Raw genomic sequence first — 19921 nt, 5'->3', positions numbered from 1 at the left:
TCGGAAAAAGAACTATTAAATATTTGTTACATGTCGAGAAAAGAATCAGAAGAACTGTATGTAACATTTCTTCGCCATTACCATAAAGATAAAGAATTTTATTGGCCGCAACAGAAAGATGAGGCCTATGTTGCATTAACAGACGTCGATCACAGACATAAATTAGAATTTGACAAATTTTGCTCGAATAAAAGAACTGTTAACTTCCTTTTATCTCTCTAAATCATTAGTGCCACTCTGTCTGCCAATAGATTTTGAAAGTGTAATTAAACGAAGACATGATGTTAGACTTGTCGTGTAAGTCACAAATTTATGTCGTGTACGTCACGTTATATTTGTGGCATATATTTTAAAATAAATACAGAAAATATAATAATTCTCTTTTCGTCTTGTAGCTTGGTATCTACTTAATATATACAAAAAGTTTTAGTTTCCTTGAAGCAATAGAAGAACAGAATTTTCAAATAATTAACCGTTATTCAAAACACGATGTCTCCTACTGTCGTGTAAGTCACGAATATGTTTAGAGACTTGTTTCAGCCATTTTTTACATATTTAATAGCTGCAAATAAAAATGAATGAAGGACTTATTGCGCCTTATTTATAACCTAAAACTTGCCCATGAAAATATCTTATAACTTTTCTAATACATAATATTTACTGCCGTCTGGCGTCTTTTGTCGTGTAAGTCACAAATGGAATTAGCCAATAATAATAATAATAATAATAATAATAATAATAATAATAATAATAATAATAGTAATAATAATAATATATAGGCTTGTTTTGGAGATTTAGTGTTGGTGATTGTTTTAATTTTCTGAATGGTTTTCTTTTATATATATATATATATATATATATATATATATATATATATATATATATATATATATATATATATATATAATGTGTGTGTGTGTGTGTGTGTGCAATTGGGGTGTTACATATTGGGTTTGTGTCGAATTTAAGTAGAAGTTTTTCTTTTCTTTTCATTCTTCTGTTTTTTTGAACTTATAAGTGTGCACAATTTACAAAATTCAACATAAAAAAGAATGTCTCTGTGCGAGGTTGTCAGTGTGTAGATACAGCAGAAAAACTAAAATTGCAAACGTCGTAGTTGTTGTTATATGAAAATTTAGCGTCCTTTTCAGCAGCGAGGTCATATGAGAGTGGACACTGCTTAATATGAAATCTGAACCACATGAGCTCCCGCCGGAAATCAAACCTCGATTTCCCGCGCCGAAGGTGCATACACTAACCTTATAGTTCTCAGTGGCATAGCTTTTATCTCTGGTGCGAGGGGTCTTAGGTTCGATTCCAGCTCGCGCCAAGTGGACTCTGTGGTGATCAGACATCATGTGCGTGGGTTTTCTAGGGATTCTTCTGTTTCCTCCCATTTTGTTCATTCCACCACTGCGTTCATTTCATATCATCACCGTCTACTCTAGCCTAACCGGCATAACTGTGGGACTTAAAGCAGAAAAAGATTTCTTTGAATTTTACTACCCAGATAGCTACGAGTGAGCTCTGGAGCAACATCTCCCCCCCCCTCCCTCTCTCTCACACACACACAAAAAGCCCATTTTAGAAACAGAAACTCAATTTATTCAGGTTCATGTTCCACATCTATGATTTATAGACTTAAGCAGACTGATAATTAATGAGAGTGAATTGTTATGAAAGAATTGCTGAGTGAGGTATGGAAGAGTTCCAAGGGAAAACCCACAGATACACTGAAAATTACCAGAAAGTAAGAGTAAACATAAAAAAGCAAACTTCGCGTTGCGTTATCTTCAAGAAAACCTGTACGGAATGACCCCTCAGACCTTCCCTTCTGTCTGTAAACACCGCTAAGCAATCACGCTTGACCTGGGTTACTCCGTACACCTCGGACATTTGAACATCAGCAGTCTTGAAGATAAACAACACGTAAAAAGAACAACAAAGGTGAATACAGGTTCGTTCTTTTTTATTTTCGTATCAGTCGATAAGTAAATGAAAGTAGCTTTGTTACCCCATTTTCAAGTTCCTAGATCCTCAATGAATAATCCGTAAAAGACTGAACTTCGTGAGTCCTTGGGAAGTGACGAGCACTGTCGTCAGGTCCGTAGCCAACCTGATTGCTTAGGGCGGGCAATGATCAATACTGAGGGGGCAATGGCATGGACCTCAAGGAACACAAAAACTCTTTCTCTCTCTAATATATATATATATATATATATATATATATATATATATATATATATATATATATATATATATATATATATATATATATATATATATATAGTTTTTGTTCCTTGAGGCGCTTGTAGTTGTCAATGTCTGTGTTCATTTATATATTTATTTATTATTTGTGGAATCTATAAGAAAGTTGAAACATTTTATTATGCTGATAAATATTACAGTACCAAATCCACGACTATCAAATATCATCATTAACTTTTTTTTTGTTAAAATGATGGTATATAATTCAATATATATTTAATACACTAATTAGTACTAAAAGTAAAAAAATAATAATTTATTTTAGGAACATTTATTAACTGTTATCTAAATACAGTTAATTTTGGAACTACAATACTTTTATTACAAGTAGATTATGGAATATTTTTATGTATAAAAATTAAGAAACAACCCTGAAATAAGTAAAATAAATATCTTTTACAGTCCTTAAGTAAGTAATTACATCAAAAGGAGTTTACGTGAGCACTTCGCAAATTCAATTACAAGCTGGTCTAGATCTAGTGCACGCAGAATATCTTTGTTGTAAGCCAGGAGAACGAGGTCTGATTTTCTTTCATGTCCTATAGACAGACGTTGAGATCGAAGGAGAGCTGTCAGATGTGAGAAGCAGTTTTCGACCGTGGACGTAGAAGACGGAATAATTAACCCATTTGGAGCCAGCGTCCTATTTTTAGGACACTTGATATTTTATTTTTTATAACAAAGAAGAATAAAGTTTTCGAGTTCTACTAATTACAGGGAACAATTGAAGACCTGTCCTAACGCACTGTATTTTTTTGATATACTTTTCCTTTCCCTCTGTAAAAAAAAGGGACACTTAAATTTACCCGTGTAAGTTCCTTTATTTTGGTATGATTCGGGTAACGTTATTTTTTTGTTTTTAATGGAAACAATGCATTTGGTTTATATGTATTAGGTAGCAATAGGTATGCGGCAATCACGCTATAGGAAAGTTATTTTAGTTTTGTTATAATTTTCAGTGCTATAGATGTTGAAACATTAGTGTCATATAAATAGGACGCTGGTCCAAAGCAATATATTAACAAGTAATAAAAGGGAATGTATAAATAGACCAACGCCCTTGATTTTTTCAGGTTCTTACGCTTATCATTCATTGTTTAACGCTTGATAACACCAATGTTTTGCTTTTGTCAATTGAATGCAATTTATATCTAAGCTTTAGTATTGTTACAGTAGAGAAGTAAATGGAAGAGAAAGAAAATTGCTCTATAATAATGTTCAAATTTGGAGAGAAATGGACGCATCACACACAAAGCTTGCCCAAGTTGGTGTACAAACTGACAGAAACTTGAGCGAACTGAAAGAGAAATGTTGTAAACAAATCACCTACAGAGATATTCTTTTGTATTTTCAACAGTGACACAATGGAGACAAACAGGTCAGTATGGTGCGGAGATAAAGAATGATCATTTTCTCTTGTGTGATTATAAAACTTGTTATAAAAATTTGATCTCTGCTATGGAAATGATATGAAGATAAAGGAGAGTGCTAGAGACATTATACATAATGATAGAGAATATTTTTCTTTAGATTCCAGAGTGGTTCTCAATATACCAGATGATCCGAAAAGTCATGTTCTATATTTGAGAATTTCTTCGCGAATAGAGATTTGCTAATTCATCTTCGTGAATTGGAATTCAGAACAACCCGTACTCTGCAAAGCAATCGTGTGTCTCAGTATATCCATTGACTGATTCAAAAGAGTTGAGTAAGTATGTATGAAGTTCACATGAATACAGATTCGACTAGGAGGCATGACAATCGACGTGTTGTAATTGGCACGAATTTTAAAAGCGTACATCCTGTTTCGCGAATGAAGAGGTGGAGCCGACTACATGATGAACATATTAGAATAGAGCATCCTCACGTTATAACATCCTACAATAACCACACGGGAGGTGTCGACCATCTCGATTTGCTGGATCAAAAAATTAGAATTGATATAAGAGGCAAGAAGTGGTATCGGGTGATATTTACACGAATTATTAACATAATGATCGTACATTCATGATTACGTTTACGAAACCAACTCAGTCCAATGCGGATCTACTGACATTCAGGAGCAACATTTCTGTCAAATATATCAAACTTGATAGTCACCTGTTCAAATGTATTCAATGATGTACGCTTCGCTATAAGGGATTACTTCATTACGGAAAGGAAGACGTAAAGATGCCATGGTAATGAATGCACTTCAAAACCATCATCGTACTTTGAAAAGTGAAATGTCACATTTTGGTTGAAAGTGTTTCGTGAAATACAACGAAGGCAAAGAAAAATAAATCTTGAATCAAAGACAAACACGTGTAATAAACTAGCACAAGTAGATCGAAATTACAAAATAGCAATTATCTGTACTTCAAACATAACAGTTGGGTGTTCTAAATACTGGTATTTGTATGTTCTGTTTAGTTATGTACCATATATCGTATTTTGTATACTTTCCGTAAATAAACGTTAACTGAAAACGCACATACACACATATATATTATATATATATAAAGGAAAACTTCATGCTTTGATATACCGGCTGTTATTACTCAATGCCTTGAGGCACTCAGCGATAAAAATTTGAATTACTTCACTAAAACAATAAAATGCAATTAGTTAAATATATGTCCTTTCTAGTATATCAGAAAGGACCAGCGTCCTATTTATAGGACAGGGAGTAAGTCACATCTGATGCGCAGGAAAAATCAAAATGTTATGTTTTTGTGATACTTACGCAATAATAAACTAAATTAACTTCTTAAAGTGAAAGAAATCACAAAAATAATAATTTGGTCCCAAATGGGTTAAAGCACCTTCTGTAAGCATCTTTAGGCCCGGGAAAGCCTCGCCATATTTTCCAATTTGTTTTGTAAGCTCTTCCAGAGATGATGTCTTGTTGATCAGTCGATTTGCTAGACCTATTTCCTGCTTCAAATTCTGAAGCACTTTGCAATGCAGGTCTTTGTACTTTACAACATCACACAGAGGTTTCAAATTTTATTCACTTCTTTTCTCGCTCAGTAAGTGGTGAATGGCACCAATCACAGCTGTCCCTGTCTCACTGAATCTGCTCCGAATTTCTTCGACGGAGATATCGAAAACTTCGCAGAATAATCTTTTCAGCTCCTTCTTGTCTTCTTTTCCCTTCTCCAAATTTATGCCTTACAAATCAACAACCGAATCAGCTAAGCGACTGGGGAGTGTGCATTTGAGTTTCAATGGTTGCTGAGTTTCAATGCAGCGTCATCAATGTCCAAATCTCTTCTTTGTAGCAGTGCGTTTGTCGGTTTTAGATATCCAAGAACCCTGAACATGAGCTCAGTAGCGAAACAGAAAGTCTTAGTGGAGATCTGATGTAGTAAGCCGGTAGCTTCAACTTTTATTGAGGCGTGTTCTTCACGGGAAGTTTGAATTGCTATCAGTGCACTTAATATGTGAAACCTGTCGTCATGAATTACAGTCACTGTGTCAAGATGTCCAGTCCAACGTTGTTCCAACAATCGCTTTAAACTCCTTCCTGCGTAATCTGCTGCAACGCGACCTTTTCTGAAAAAGTAATATAGTTGTTGACAAATATCAAAGAACTCTTTCAGTTCAGGAATTGTGTCAATGGCTCTACAAATAACTAAATGTAATTGGTGATTGAAACAGTGAACAAACAAAATGTTCCTCTTCAAATCCTCAGACAAAAGAGCTTGCACTCCATTTTTCTGTCCACTCATGACAGGTGCTCCATCGTAGCACTGTGTTATTATCGTGTCGGTTTTGAATTCTACTTTTCTAAAATGGCGTTCTTAATGCTGGCAGAGTCTTGTTTGTCCAACTTCAGTATAGCTACGCATCTTTCTTGCACTTTAAAATTCACAAGGTACCTAATTGCGACAGACAAATCTTCGATTCGTTGCTTGTCTCTGGTTTCATCTGCAAGTAATGAACAAAATGTACTTTCGTTTGCTTCATTTATTATTTTCCTCTTAACAGATTCTGCCAGGAAATGAATTATCTCATTCTGAATATCACTAGTGTATATTGCATTGGCAGGGATAGTTTTGACAATTTCTGTTAATTTCGGATCTTTACGATTACCAAATTCAAACAAATTTAAGAACAAACCACTTGATTGTTTTCCGAGTTGCTCACACCCAGAATCTCCCCTAAAGGACAACTGATTCACAGCCAAGAATTGAATAACTTCCATCACACTTTTCACATAGTACCTATTATTCATAATTACATCACTACACAACTTCTTCACGACCGTTTCGCCCGAGTCCTCACGTTTCCGTTGCTCCAAGTAGCAAGCCACAGCATGCCTATGTGTTTTAGAATCGGCGTGACGAGAAAATCCCTTATTTTTCTCGGTTGCATGCTTCCAGTTTCTGAAACCATTCTGCACAAATGAGGGATCACTGTTCCTTGACGGATATTTCCGACATGGGAAGCAAAGGGCAGCATCTAAAATAAAGAATACTCGAGCCAATCCCACGTTTTGTACCATATTGGACGAAATCGTCGAATTGAACCAGAAATGCTGGAACCTGGAAAATTTGCAAGATGCGCCTGAGCGGGTTTTGTATCGGGAAGGTCTGATACATGGTGCAAATCAACACCAACATGGTGGAAATCAGATGTTCGACGTTTAGTTTCTTCTTGACCTTCTACACATGTTGATACAGATGACCCTGCTTCTGAATTAGTTTCATTTTCGATAACTTTTGCACCAAAAAATGACTTGATTGATGCCTGCTTCATATTTATGGCGTTATAATAGTCAGTAGAGTAATTGGAAACGTCTGGCGAGGAACATTTGCCTATAGTTCATTTTCTACTGTTTTTGTTTCCTTCTGGAAATATTCGCTAAGCACTCTGCTACTTATTATTGCGCGCAATTATAATGGTGTGTGACAAAATCTTTTTAAAATAATAGGCTCGGTGTTCTGCTGCCGTCTTGATTTATTTTCTCTGAGTGCATATAACGAATTAACATTCTCTTCATTCCGTATATTTGTAAACAAATCGTGAAACAAATGGCTCGGGACCACTTAGAAAACACAAAGTGAGCCGATGCAAATTGCTATTTAGAAACATTTTACAATCATTGATTTATTTTCGTGGGTGCTCCCCGCAAAGACTCAAATCACGTGAAAACCAGCATTGTTGCCGCTTTTACAATAAACAAAACTTCCGAATTCTCCACTGATTTTTTTGTATCTGACTATTCTAGAGGCGCATGTACGTTTTCCCCAGACATCACAGTTTCGGTAACAGTTTCATATATGATACATGCGTTTTTCTTGCACTGTAAGGAACATGGACATGTTGCATGTTTTACACGTTAATTACAGGCACACGTGGGACATGTACTGTCAAGTAGGCAAAACAATTTTTTTTTACCTGCAATGTTACACATGCACAAGCCAGGCACTCACATTCATGTAACATAGCCTGTTTTCGGGTCAATTTTCATATGGGTATTCTTTGGAAGGGCATCTTGTCCAACGCCTTGAATGCTTGTCGTGGTTGTGATTCTTCAAACTCTTGGAATGAGGAAAAGTAATACATGGGAGATTATTGAGTATATCTAGCAATAAGAATAACTGTTGTTTTTCGTAGAAATATACGCCACGTTCAATTTCATTTGTTAGTAGTAGTAAATGCGCGTTAAGTTCAATTTTATTTGGTAAATAAAATCACAAGATTTTCCTATTTGGGATTTGCTGAAAATTTGAAACTTCTGGACAATGTCCTTTTTAGAGCGGAAAAAATATTTTAGAGCGGGCAAAAAATATTTTAGAGCGGGCATTGCCCGCTCTAGCCCCTCCCTGGCTACGGGCCTGACTGTCGTATACTATAACCCCCTTCTTTTTTAAACACTTTTTCCATTCATTTTACACTCCCACTTTTCTCTACCTTTTGCCCTGTCCATCTTGGCCTTCAGCCCTCCTTAACTGTTCGAACTTCTCTCCCGATTTTGACCTTACCCCTATTGTGTCACAGTCCTCTCATGATTTGACTTTTTCCCAATTGTGACTACTTTTTTTTCACGTATTTTTTACTTTATCATACTTATTACTTTGTACATATTATATACCTTTGTACTCATCTTATTATATTTTATCATTTTCCCACTAATCAAATCGTTACATTTTACACGTTTAATTACCTTTGTAAATTGCTGATAAGTCTTTTTCAAGACAGTGGCATCATCTTTAGTGCAACTCTTGTGACGCTTCTACATACACACATAGTAAGGTAAGGGTAGTAATGTCAGTCATAGGAACAGCTACCACGTGGAGAATTTAGTTTTAATTTCAAAAATCTTCTTTGTTAAACATACATAGAACAATTTGATATCTCTGACCTATATGATTTATCTTTGTGCACTGATTTGTTTAACCGTTGGTGTTTTTGTTGAAGAAAAGATACCAACGTGAGATTATGGAATTCTAAATTCACCATGTGGCACAACGTTAAGTTATTCCGTATATATTTATAAATCAAGATAAGGTTTGACTTTACAATGGCCGCTCCAGCTGGTGTTGGTACGCACACTCAGAAACAAATAATAATAATTTTATGAACGTGCACTTTTACTACACTGATCCATAGTATAAGTAGTAGTAGATACAGAATTAGAAACGGGTTAGAAGCCCCCCAGCGGTTCGTTGCGTTCTGTTCTAGACATAAAATGGGCAAATTAGAGACTTCCCTAATTTTTTTGGGGCCTTGTAAATTTGTGGATCCGTACAGTAAAACTTTTAAATGCCCAGGAAGATTTGGAGAAGTCTTAAATTTCCCCATTCTATGTCGACATCAAAATTCAGTCAACCCTTGCGGGGTTTGTAACCTGTTCCTACTACTACTTATACTCTGGATCCGTATATTAAAACTGCAGGAATAATTGTTCCAAAGATAAATTCTTTCATGATTTCTGTGCAAATACTCAGCTAAAAAAAAAAAAATATATATAAAAAGCAAGCCAGTTTGTGCTAAATGGCTATCAAACAGCAAGAATGCCATGTAGATGATTCAGGCAGTGCGAATCTGCTGCTTTGGTATCAGTCCTGAGATCAGCTTAGCATGGAATTGCTAAATTGTATGACTTGGGAAAGATTCCTCTTGGGATCCCCTCCTTGCTACAGTCAATCACTCACAAATTTCATAAATCCAAAGGGAATAAGACGAGATACATGTCCGTGTCGGATAAGAACTCCAACAGACAGTTAGTAGGATTTACGCTTCATCTAGTAACTCAGTTACGATCTATGAAATCCAGAGTATTATTTAAACTTGCTAACTTCGTACAAGTACGAAGGAAACCAGAATAAATTTTGATTGGAAACGTGCTTATGTGAACACAGTCTCAGTGTGTTCGGCCACTACGTATGCATACGTGTTTAGTACGTAGTGTTAATATGTCACTCGAGAATTAATTGTAGCAGCGATGAGTTGAGAAGATTTCCGCCTTGAATTGCAATACTGTGGAAGCACCTATAACCCTACTCAATCCAACCGGAAGAAACATCAAGGGTGGAGGGGATTTTAGTTACAAAAAAAAAAAAAAAAAAAAAAAAAAACATTCAGCCTATGTTTAGCAGAAGCGGCCCAGCTCTTTTTTCTTAAAAATGATACAATTTTGGTAATTTCTGTTCAGACTAAGTTAGGTTAGGTTACGATACCTTAGGTAAAATTAGTTTATGCTGTATTATGTTAGTGTAGGTGTCCAGCATAATTTTCCAAAAGAATGACAGAATTTGGTTATTTGTACTAATATTAGGTTAGTTTAGATTTGCTCTTGTACTTTGGGGCCGCCATCTGTGGAAGTTAACCCAGTTAGTTTTGTTATATTTTTATTAACACTTACCTTCACTGTTTATATAAACTGGACACAGCCTTGTGCACATCATTGTCTTGTTGCACCGTACATCTGAAACGGTACTGTGCTAAATAGCTCTCCATGTGTTGCTTCCTTTTACCACCTATGAAATTTCTACGAAATCCAATTCGAAGGAAATTAGATCTAGTGATTACATGCTTCGTATGTTTACGATTACTATTATTGTTGCTACCAAGATTATGTTCGGTTACGCGATTACTATTATTGTTACTAATAATGTTCGGTTCGGGTATCTTACCTGGTAAAATTAGGTTCAGTTCTCTTTCGTTTCACTGGTGGCGAAACGACGTGTCTCCTAATGGATTTGTACTCTTCGTTTACACGATATCCTCGGTACTCTGTCGCACCACGTCTGTAATTAGGTTCGGTTACATTACCGGTACACATGAATTTAACATTACTTCACACTTTAATCTCACATGGACACTTCGAATTTGATTTCGATTAAAGTTAGTTTGGTCCAGGTTAGTACAGTATTGCACCACTGATGGATTTTTTCAAAATTTTGCAATGTCACACCTAGATAATTGAAGTTAACGCACTTCAGTAGCTCCATCGAACAATCACTAAAAGCGTTCATGGGGACTCACGTTCTCTTTCTGAATTTCACGAATACTGGAATCAACTTTCTTTCTGCTACATGAACCAATGTCGTGTGCATATCATTAAACGATTACATTACAATTAATTCATTTCCAGAATTAACATCATGTATATATCGTGAATACAAGCAATCAAGAGCGTTCACTAGACGGAAATGATCATAACTTTTCGCACATTCATACACACCAAAATCTTCATTGCACACAGCATGAGTAATGCAATGAAAAACATTCAAATGAAGAGAAAAGTTGGGATAATCTGAACCAACCTATACCGCAGTATGTTTCTGTGAACACTCAACAAATTTCATCCAAAGATTGAAATCAATGATGTCATATTTCTTCTTTGATGCAAAATTAGGATCTGCATTCACCATTGTTTTTGTGGAAGGTTCAGATTCACTTATTTGGGTAATGAGATCATTAACCATAGTTTCTGCCACTTCAATAGAATTTTGCATCTCAGTGAATCTACATATAATACGACCTATTTTAATGTCACTTTGTTCAATTCCTAGGTTTGTCTGATCGATTTTATTATCAAGTTGTTTCACTTGTTCCTTTTCTTAATTCATGGAATCACTAAAATCTCGCTTTAGATATCCCATCTTGCTTCATTTGATCAGCAAAATCTTGCTTGAATTGTCCTATCTGTTGGTTCATATTCAGCAAAATCGTGCTTTAATTGGTTCATGTGTTCCATTTGTTGATCCTTTCGGTTACCAAAATCCTGCTTTAATTGTCTCTCAAGTTGGTTGATTCGTTCCATTTGTTTTTGATGAGATAGGCCAGGTCAGAAAAGCTCATTTCCCTATTACCAGCCGATTCTGTTGGATTTCCAGTGTTAGGACGACTCATTTTGATATTTCTAAAAATTCGTTTTCATATTTCTTTTAACAAAATTACTATGTAGCCTTATAGTCAATCTGCACACGTGAAGTTTACTGTTTAGAAGATTATCTACTAAGCTTCATACGAATCTCCTAAAGTTCTTGGTGCCAAAGCATCAATATTTTATATAAGAGTAATCCTGCAGCGAGGACCACTAAATTATATAACGATGAAATCCCACAGTTCATATAAATTTATATATTAATTACTAGGCTAGTAATTCATCAAAAAACATTTCGTATACTGCATCAAGATATTACCGTTTATTATATAGCGTAATAAATTAAACATTTATACACCTTAAAAAATATGCATGTAGTTTACACAAGATGGTTCTGGAATTATATGTTATTTATATTTCGTTGCTATGACAACGAATCTCTATCTAAACATAAAATAGCACCTTATATCAAGAGCAAAGCAATTACATTTAAATATTCTTTTCTCCTATATATTTCTTCTATCTTTTCTTAGATAGCTTGTGGATCAATTGAAGTACATTCTGCCCAAAGATGTTGAAATACAAGTAGAAAATTACACGTGTCGTTATATTACTAACGTAAGTGTGTACAAAGTTCAAAATAGAAATGTCACATCCAACACACAAGCCCGCCATATCTCACAATAAGTAACTCAGAACGACTAACTACTTGATTCGTTGTATTAATATTTCTTCATCTTCTTATGTTAGGTAAATACAAAATTCAGTTTTATTACCTTCCTAAAGATGCATACTTTAATTATGATTTGTTTAATTCAACTAATTTCTTCTGTAATTTTATATTTTTTACCTGATTCTCAACCCCTTCTGCTAAAGATACTCCAAACATTCTCTGTCGTAGAAAAACAAACTTTAGAAGAAGGTTAACACTATACTAATAAAAGTACTAGAAGTAATGTCTGACTCAAACCAATATTTGTAAAATGAAAATATTATACGTTTGTTTCTTTGTAAGGTAGAGAAAAGTGTGCAGGCTTATTGTCCCCTGAAAAATTTGCGATTTTCAACATGAAAATCTGTCGCTAGGCCTAGATAAAATTTACGGGGTTCACCAGAAGTAGTTGTTGGAAAATTACAATTCGTTTACGATTTCCGAATTAAGAGAGCTTGTGGATGTATAACGTAGAACTAAAGCGTTAAAGTCACCAACCGGTGCTAGGTGGCCACTAAAAAGGGCACAAATACTATCTACCCGGGACAGGCAGGGCGAGTACAGGAGCAGGCGTGTCAGCGTAGGCGGTTATAAGCTTAAGGGAAGTTAGTGAAAAGATGTTGGTACATGCTTCAATAGCATTTGCTATGCTTTCATACTAATAGCGCTATACTTGTAAACATTAAGTGCAGCGTCTGTACCCTGTACAGAAATACAACGCTGGTGGAATGTAGTAACTAATAGAGCCGTTTTCCATGTGGATATACTTATATTATCCGTCGTAAAGCAATTGTAATAATTACGGTAGTACCCATGGTGGAAAGACTACAAGGTGGATGCAATGCAAAGTTACATTCTTGTCGCTCTGGCGCACGACGTCATTTTGGTCACAGACGTGGCCAGCGAGAGTCAGATGAACTTTTAACAAGCGCTTGCTCGCTGCTTTCTTACACGCAAATTTCTCTTCTATTTATAGTGATCTTCAACGAAGTAAAAATTTTAGTACAAACAATAATTATATAAACGTAATGTAGTCAATGCTTAAGCTAAGTGAATTCAATGGAAGATGTTTACAATAGCAAAAGAAACAGCAATATCAGTTCATAAATTTAATAATCAACTTTGAAGCTTGAACAAGCCAACATTACTCACTACATTTTCTCCTTTTTCTTTCTTTTCTTTTCTTTCTTTCTTTCCTTTTTTAAACATCTGAAGTAATACACTCGCGTATGTATAGGACTGAATAATCTATAACACAGTGTGTCGTTAATGCATATCATTATTATATATTTATGCATGCTCAAGTATATTTTCGTAACGTATTGATCGGTTTTGATTTACTATTATTATTATTTTGCTTGAAAGAGAATTCTTTACTAGTGACCCCGTATAAATTTTGAGAATATCTCAAGGGAGAATTCAAGGTTTTCGTAAACAGAAATGCACGTACGTATATTTTCGTTATGCTCGACAGTTTTTTTTTTTTTTTTTTAAGAGGTTGCTCCCACTTAATTTTCGTCAGAATCTCAGGAGAGGTTAAAAACTTTATTGAGCAGGGACGCACATATTTATTATTTTAAACATTGTTTTTATTTTTGATTTATAAAAAAATCATCATATTTGAAGTCGCTGATCGCTTATTTATAGAATTTGTATTTAAACAAAAGGTTTGCTGAAACTGGCAGTTCTCTGAATATTAGCGTCAAAATTTACGCCATAACAAACTGTATTATTAAACATTTGTACCAAATAAAACGTTACATATACTATTGTGTTCTAAAAATATATAGAAATAAATATGTATATACAAAGCACTTGAAACAAAGAAATTGCAACTTGACTATTTCTAGCAAGAAACAAAGTATACTAGGCGTAGGTGAAGACGATGTAGGAGTGTTACAGCTAGACTAGAAAACATATAAATCATAAAATTACATAATTTTCTTGATAAGTTTTCTCTTTTCTGTCCCGTGGACTAAAGAAGACAGAAAGATAAATGCAAGTGAACGATTATGTGAAATTTGGTGGAATGAGAATGCGGGAGTACCCCGAGAAACTCACGGACACGATGTTGTCCACCACAAACTCACTTGACCGAGAAGCGGAGGTGAGCCTTCTGCCACTGAGCCACCGTGCTTCCTTGATTGGTTGAGAATCTACTATATTTTTAAATTTACTGCAGTTATTCTTAATTTTGTAATTCTGCAGGGGGCCCCTAAATATGTGTATGTAATTATCCGAAGTTATGAACAAAAATTTCAAAATCTGAGTGTAAAAATGTCCCGACAATGTCTCCCTGACATGGTAGAAGGATACTTTATTCTCTTGATGTAATACATTGTTATATATCTTTGCAACCGTTAATCGTTATTACGAACCTTCCATTCGTTAGTTAATTTGAAGTGCAACGTCCCGTTTTAGCACCGAGGCTACAGGGAATGCAGACCTCCAGAATGAAATGGGACCTGAACTACTTTAACGCGTTCAATGCTCTCCATTTGCGTAACTCGAGGGAGGTAAGCCTCCTAGATCATCGTGCCTCCCTTCTCGAGTTACATGCCTGCCTCTGTGGGGAAAATTTTGACTCAATATCTTATGTAGAAGTTAATGATGATAGAGATGATAACCTCTGTCTTTTCCTCTCCCTCATGATTTCGAGTCCGGGTCTTGCCTCAAAGTTCGTCTTTTTAAATCGTACTATTGGATTTTTGTATGCAGAATCAAACACAAGCTACTATAGCCCTACATACTATTATTCAGTGGTGCCCACCCCCCTTATTTCCATGACGCACCCCTCCCTCAATTGTCTATCCGTAGGTGTTCTTCCATGAAAAAAATCTTTTCGATTAATTCTTACACCCCCTCAAACATATTTATATAGATTTTAACCCTCCCCAAATATTTCAATGACGCAGTTTGCGTCATAGCCACTCTTTATGGGCACCCCTGTATTATTACATACTATTAATACTAAAAAGAAACTACATAATGAAATCGCTTTTTTATTATTTCATTTAACATTGCATTTCCTTATTACTTTTATGTAAAACTTACCATATTTTAGGTTTATTTTGTCCTGTCGCCTGCAAGCTAAAATCCATTTCTGGAGACATTCCCCCTCTTTTTGAGGAAATCTAAAGTATTTCATATTAATTCCCTTAGTTTTTCTGTAACAATTACTACAGCCGTACACTGCACAGTTAGGCATTCTCGATATCATTTAAAAGAACAAAGAATTTCCACTCGTCACTTAACGGGATGATCTACCTTTTCTCGGCACAAAAAATTTCATATTGGACCTTATGGGGAGAACATGGCTACCGAATTTTCTCATTTTCTAAGGATCTAGGTATCTCTAATGGGAAAGAAAATATTTGCAGCATTCTACAGAAGTTTAGTAACGGGTTGAAATACTAAAATTGTATATTTGTCTACTAGTTTAGCAGAAATAAATTATTAATAAATAAATAAATAAATTTCTTTTTATACAAATTATAATATGTCTTACTTTGGAACCAATTATGGTAGAAAGATCAACTTTTTTTGTTTTATTCCTTGAGAAGAAACGACTCTAATAGTTTTAATCACAACCATATCTGATACGCCAATTAAAAAATAGTATTTTAATATAAGTATTAAAGTCCACCTGTCAAGAAGTTTGACGAGGGTAAGGCATCCGCGCCCACCCTTTTCTTCTATTTTCGTCTTCACAAAGCTCTTTCAGGTATGTACACAGACTGTTTTCACAGCACGTGTCAATGCGAATGTAGGCATCCTGTCCTCACGTTCAATAGCCCAAGTTCGGCCACTTTCTCTCTCTCTCTCTCTTTTCTCTCTCTTCCGAGGTGTTTCTACCCTGTAAGAAAATTATAGATATGTAGAGAAAATGGTGATCAATTATTTCTTATAGCCAGATGATAGACAAGCCTTCTAAAATGCCTTCGAATTCAAAAAATGCATCGACCAAAACTTTACCAGCTGGTTATTTTCAGGAGGCAAAAGTTATTATTATTATTATTATTATTATTATTATTATTATTATTATTATTATTATTATTATTATTTGGAGTTAGAGTGCAAAGCCACGAAGATACAAATGGCTTCATTGGCTAAACATACATATAGCTGCCCCCATTCAGAACATCCCTTTGTGCGTTAGAAAACATGCTATAACAATGCGCCCCTCGCAAAAATCTAATTCAACTCTTATTGACCTCAGTAGCGCTTACTAATAGCATAAATGTTATAAATCAGGCATTTGCAAGTTGGAACAGGGATTGGCCGAATCACAGAAATCTCACTGTCGTCACGGTATATTACCTGTAAAAGGTAATATATGACATTTTCACAAGAAGTAATTATCGGATAATTTAATAGCAGACAATTTCGCGGGCCGGATGAAAGAACTCGGCGTGTCAGATCCGGCCCGCGGCCCCTGGTCCCCATATAACAATGCACAGTATGGACACCGTTCCAAATGGGTCTTATAGGAGCTATCATGGCATCGTTTTTGTATAAGACAATTGGTGTGTGTCGTCTGCATGGTTGTCTGGGGACAAAAAAGGGCAAACATGTTTTCAATAAATAAATAAATAAAAGAAAACGTGCATTTTTCAATTCCCGTATCCTCGTCCTAAGAAGGCGCTTAGCGCAACGAGCCAAAACTTTAAATGCTTTGAAAGTTTGTTCTTTTCTGCGTATCCTGCTTCTTGTTTGAACCCTAGGACAGTGATGATTTCAGGGGTGGTTCTGGGGGAGGGAATTCTCCCAAGAGCTACGAAATTCACCCTCGGGTGCTTGAGATCTTCGCAGAATTTCTGTGGAGCACGCAATTTTTAGTTGTTTTCCCCCCTCTGTGCGTGGTGCCTCCGGAGGAAATGATCTGAAATTAATACTGCTATAAAATAATTAGACGTTGGCTTACAGTGCTTAGTCTTAGCGAAGTAAGCACGAGAAACCAGAAATATCACAAAAAAAAACAGGGCTTTTGCTCCGCTGTTCCCCCGGGAAAATGCACGGTTTACACACAATACAGATTGGATCTAACAGGAGTATTTAGAGAACGTCATATAGATCATTTGGTGTGCAGTGTTGTCTGCGGACAAGGAGGCAAAACCGAGTTTTTCATTAAAAAATGGAGTATTTTAAATTTCCCTCGCCCCCTCAATAGAAGCTTCTTCAGTGAGACCGTACCCTGCGTCTTTCTCCCATTCTCTAGGCTCTAGGCCAATTAGGACTGACAGGCGTTTGAATAATTTCATTACTTGGTTGCCTAGTAATTAGCCAATCATATTGGCTGCCATATTGGATTTAGACAAATGTTCTCTCATGTTCCCATGTAAAATATGTCTTGTGATGAAAGCTACCAGAAAAAGTAGGTTTTGTTTAGTCCTGAGGAAGACACCCTAGAGTAAGGCGTGCATATACGCATTTGTAACTTTGTACAGTTAATCGTTAGACAACAGTCTTGCCAGGTTGTTAGGTTTCTAAGTGGCAATAAACAATGCCATATTTAAATTTATCGGCCTCAGAATTCTATACTTTGACACCAAAATTATCTTTCTAAGTGCTTTGGTTCACGATCTTTAGAGAGAGATCGTGAATATATATATATATATATATATATATATATATATATATATATATATATATATAGAGAGAGAGATTTACGTAGGTCGTCGGCCATATTGGAAAATGACGCGGCTGGCAGGAAAACGCCTCCCCCAGCAGAGGAGAACTCTCATTTTATATATATATAAATAAAACATATTCCAAAGTTTTGTGTCTTTAAAAGTAGCTTACAACCCCCCCCAGAAGTCGGTCCTCGATCCGCCCCTAACTTAGGGGACATTTTTACGGACACCTATATATGGGGGCCAGGACTTTACATTGTCGGAATCCTGTGGGGGCACCCCTCTGCCCCACTAACCCTTCGCCATTACTGTATGCTATAATATTTTTCCGGAAGGGAAAAAAATTCCCAAAATAACAGCGTTTTCTGATATATACTGTTCTTCCCGCGCACTCTAGAATGCATCTTGATGAACTTCCAGAGGTAACGGGGAAAAGAGGATACTTCACACCACATCGTCCAGTCTTAATATGGAACCATTGAGGGAGACAAACTCTATAAAGCTAACAGTGTTTGGCGGCTGACAGGTAATCTCAGGAACTGGTCGAGAACCTGTTTCATTCAGACATCTACCCCCTTCCCCCTCCATTTCACCAACCCCCGCCCTTTCCGCGACAAGCTTAGAGTGAGGCGTGACTTACCCTCGTCAAACTTTGACAGGGTGACATGAACACTTATATTAAAATACTATTTTTTGATTGGCGTATCAGATATGGTTGTGATTAAAACTATTAGAGTCACTTCTTCTCAAGGAATAAAACAAAAAAAAAAAAAAAATCTTTCTACCATAATTGGTTCCAAAGTTAGACATATTATAATTTGTATAAAAAGAAACTAATTTATTTATTTTTCATAATTTATTTCTGCTAAACTAGTAGATAAATATACAATTTAAGTATTTCAACCCGTTAACAAACTTCTGTAGAATGCTGCAAAATTTTTCTTTCCCATTAGAGATACTTAGTTCCTTAGAAAAGGAGAAAATTCGGTAGCCATGTTCTCCCCATAAGGTCCAATATGAAATTTTTGTGCCGAGAAAAGGTAGATCATCCCGTTAAAGCCGAGCCTTTTCCCGTTGTCTCTTGCAAACCAGATGATGTCCACAGCCACGAAAGCGCTCAAGGCGACATGCGCATGCAACCACCTTGTAGTCTTTTCTCCCTTACAGTTGTAAACCTAAAATACAGCTTTATTTTTTGTATTAAATTTTGCCGCTTGCAGAAATTTGTTCCTTAAAAATTTGTCTTTTCAGGTCTTTCTATTAAAAGTATTCCTTTTTCATGTCAATCTTCAGAGGTGTGCTCCCAAATTAAAACAGCTTCGAGACAATAACTTTCTTCTTCGTCCTAATAAAGAAGATAATAATTTAAATTGTAAGATTATTAATATAAATAGTTAATTATTTTAGTAAAATAAATTTATTTGAAAAATTTGGTTAAAGAGAAAGGTAATATAATTGCCTCGTTTTTTTGTTTACTTAATTTTTTAAAAGTTATGAAATAGGTCCTTAACATATATGTCGATAGGGCTGCTCGGTGTTAAGATTTGACTGATATTGATTTTGGTGTTTCAAATATCGAAAAACATCATTACGTCGCAAATAAATATACCGTGCGAACGGGTATCTATTTATGAAATTTTTCAGTTCAGTTAAATATACTGTTTACCCACACTTGTAATACGTTTGTTCTTTCGTTAATGTAATTACTTTAGCGATTGAATATAAGAAGATTAGGTAGGTATATGCCCCATTATATCTCACACAATTGCTCAATAGATACTCTAAGGTTAGCCTGTGCGCCATCTGCGCGAAGGCCGGTTCATTTCTGATAGGAACTAATTTCGTTAGGGTACATCGTTAACCAGTATGTCTATATTTCATGTAACATTGCTAGAAGAATGGACACTAAACGCAAATAGAACTTTTAAACCAAGAAACACTTGAAGTTTAAAAAAAGCATTCAAAATTAAATACTGGAGAAACGAT

The 19921-nt window shown here is 35.6% G+C and overlaps 3 protein-coding genes across 6 annotated transcripts in view; 1 reads left to right on the top strand and 2 right to left on the bottom strand.

The window, feature by feature from the left end:
• The first annotated feature begins 1894 nt into the window (after window positions 1-1894).
• Window positions 1895-19921, top strand: part of LOC145663979 (uncharacterized) — a 39583-nt gene continuing 21556 nt past the window's right edge. For 2 of the 4 annotated variants that reach the window (XR_014127305.1, XM_081730245.1), the window contains exon 1: window positions 8528-8801. The gene's annotated coding sequence lies outside the window, so the exon portion shown is untranslated. The other 2 variants (XR_014127307.1, XR_014127306.1) reach the window with 2 other exon arrangements.
• On the bottom strand, window positions 5475-5981 carry LOC145681340 (uncharacterized). Its single transcript, XM_081752997.1, has one exon. It carries the CDS (start codon window positions 5979-5981, stop codon window positions 5475-5477), a length of 507 nt encoding a protein of 168 aa, XP_081609123.1.
• On the bottom strand, window positions 6032-6757 carry LOC145681329 (zinc finger MYM-type protein 1-like). Its single transcript, XM_081752988.1, has one exon. The coding sequence runs from the start codon at window positions 6755-6757 to the stop codon at window positions 6032-6034; it is 726 nt and encodes a 241-aa protein (XP_081609114.1).

This window comes from Thermobia domestica, chromosome 1 (genome assembly GCF_964235325.1).
Source record: "Thermobia domestica chromosome 1, izTheDome1.hap1.1, whole genome shotgun sequence".
Lineage (NCBI taxonomy): Eukaryota > Metazoa > Arthropoda > Insecta > Zygentoma > Lepismatidae > Thermobia > Thermobia domestica.
This window is presented reverse-complemented; position numbering and strand designations above follow the sequence as displayed.

What these genes read in the sequence shown, in the direction of transcription:
- LOC145681340 (XM_081752997.1), bottom strand. Translation starts at nt 5,981, where the DNA reads ATGAGTGGACAGAAAAATGGAGTGCAAGCTCTTTTGTCTGAGGATTTG.
- LOC145681329 (XM_081752988.1), bottom strand. Translation starts at nt 6,757, where the DNA reads ATGGTACAAAACGTGGGATTGGCTCGAGTATTCTTTATTTTAGATGCT.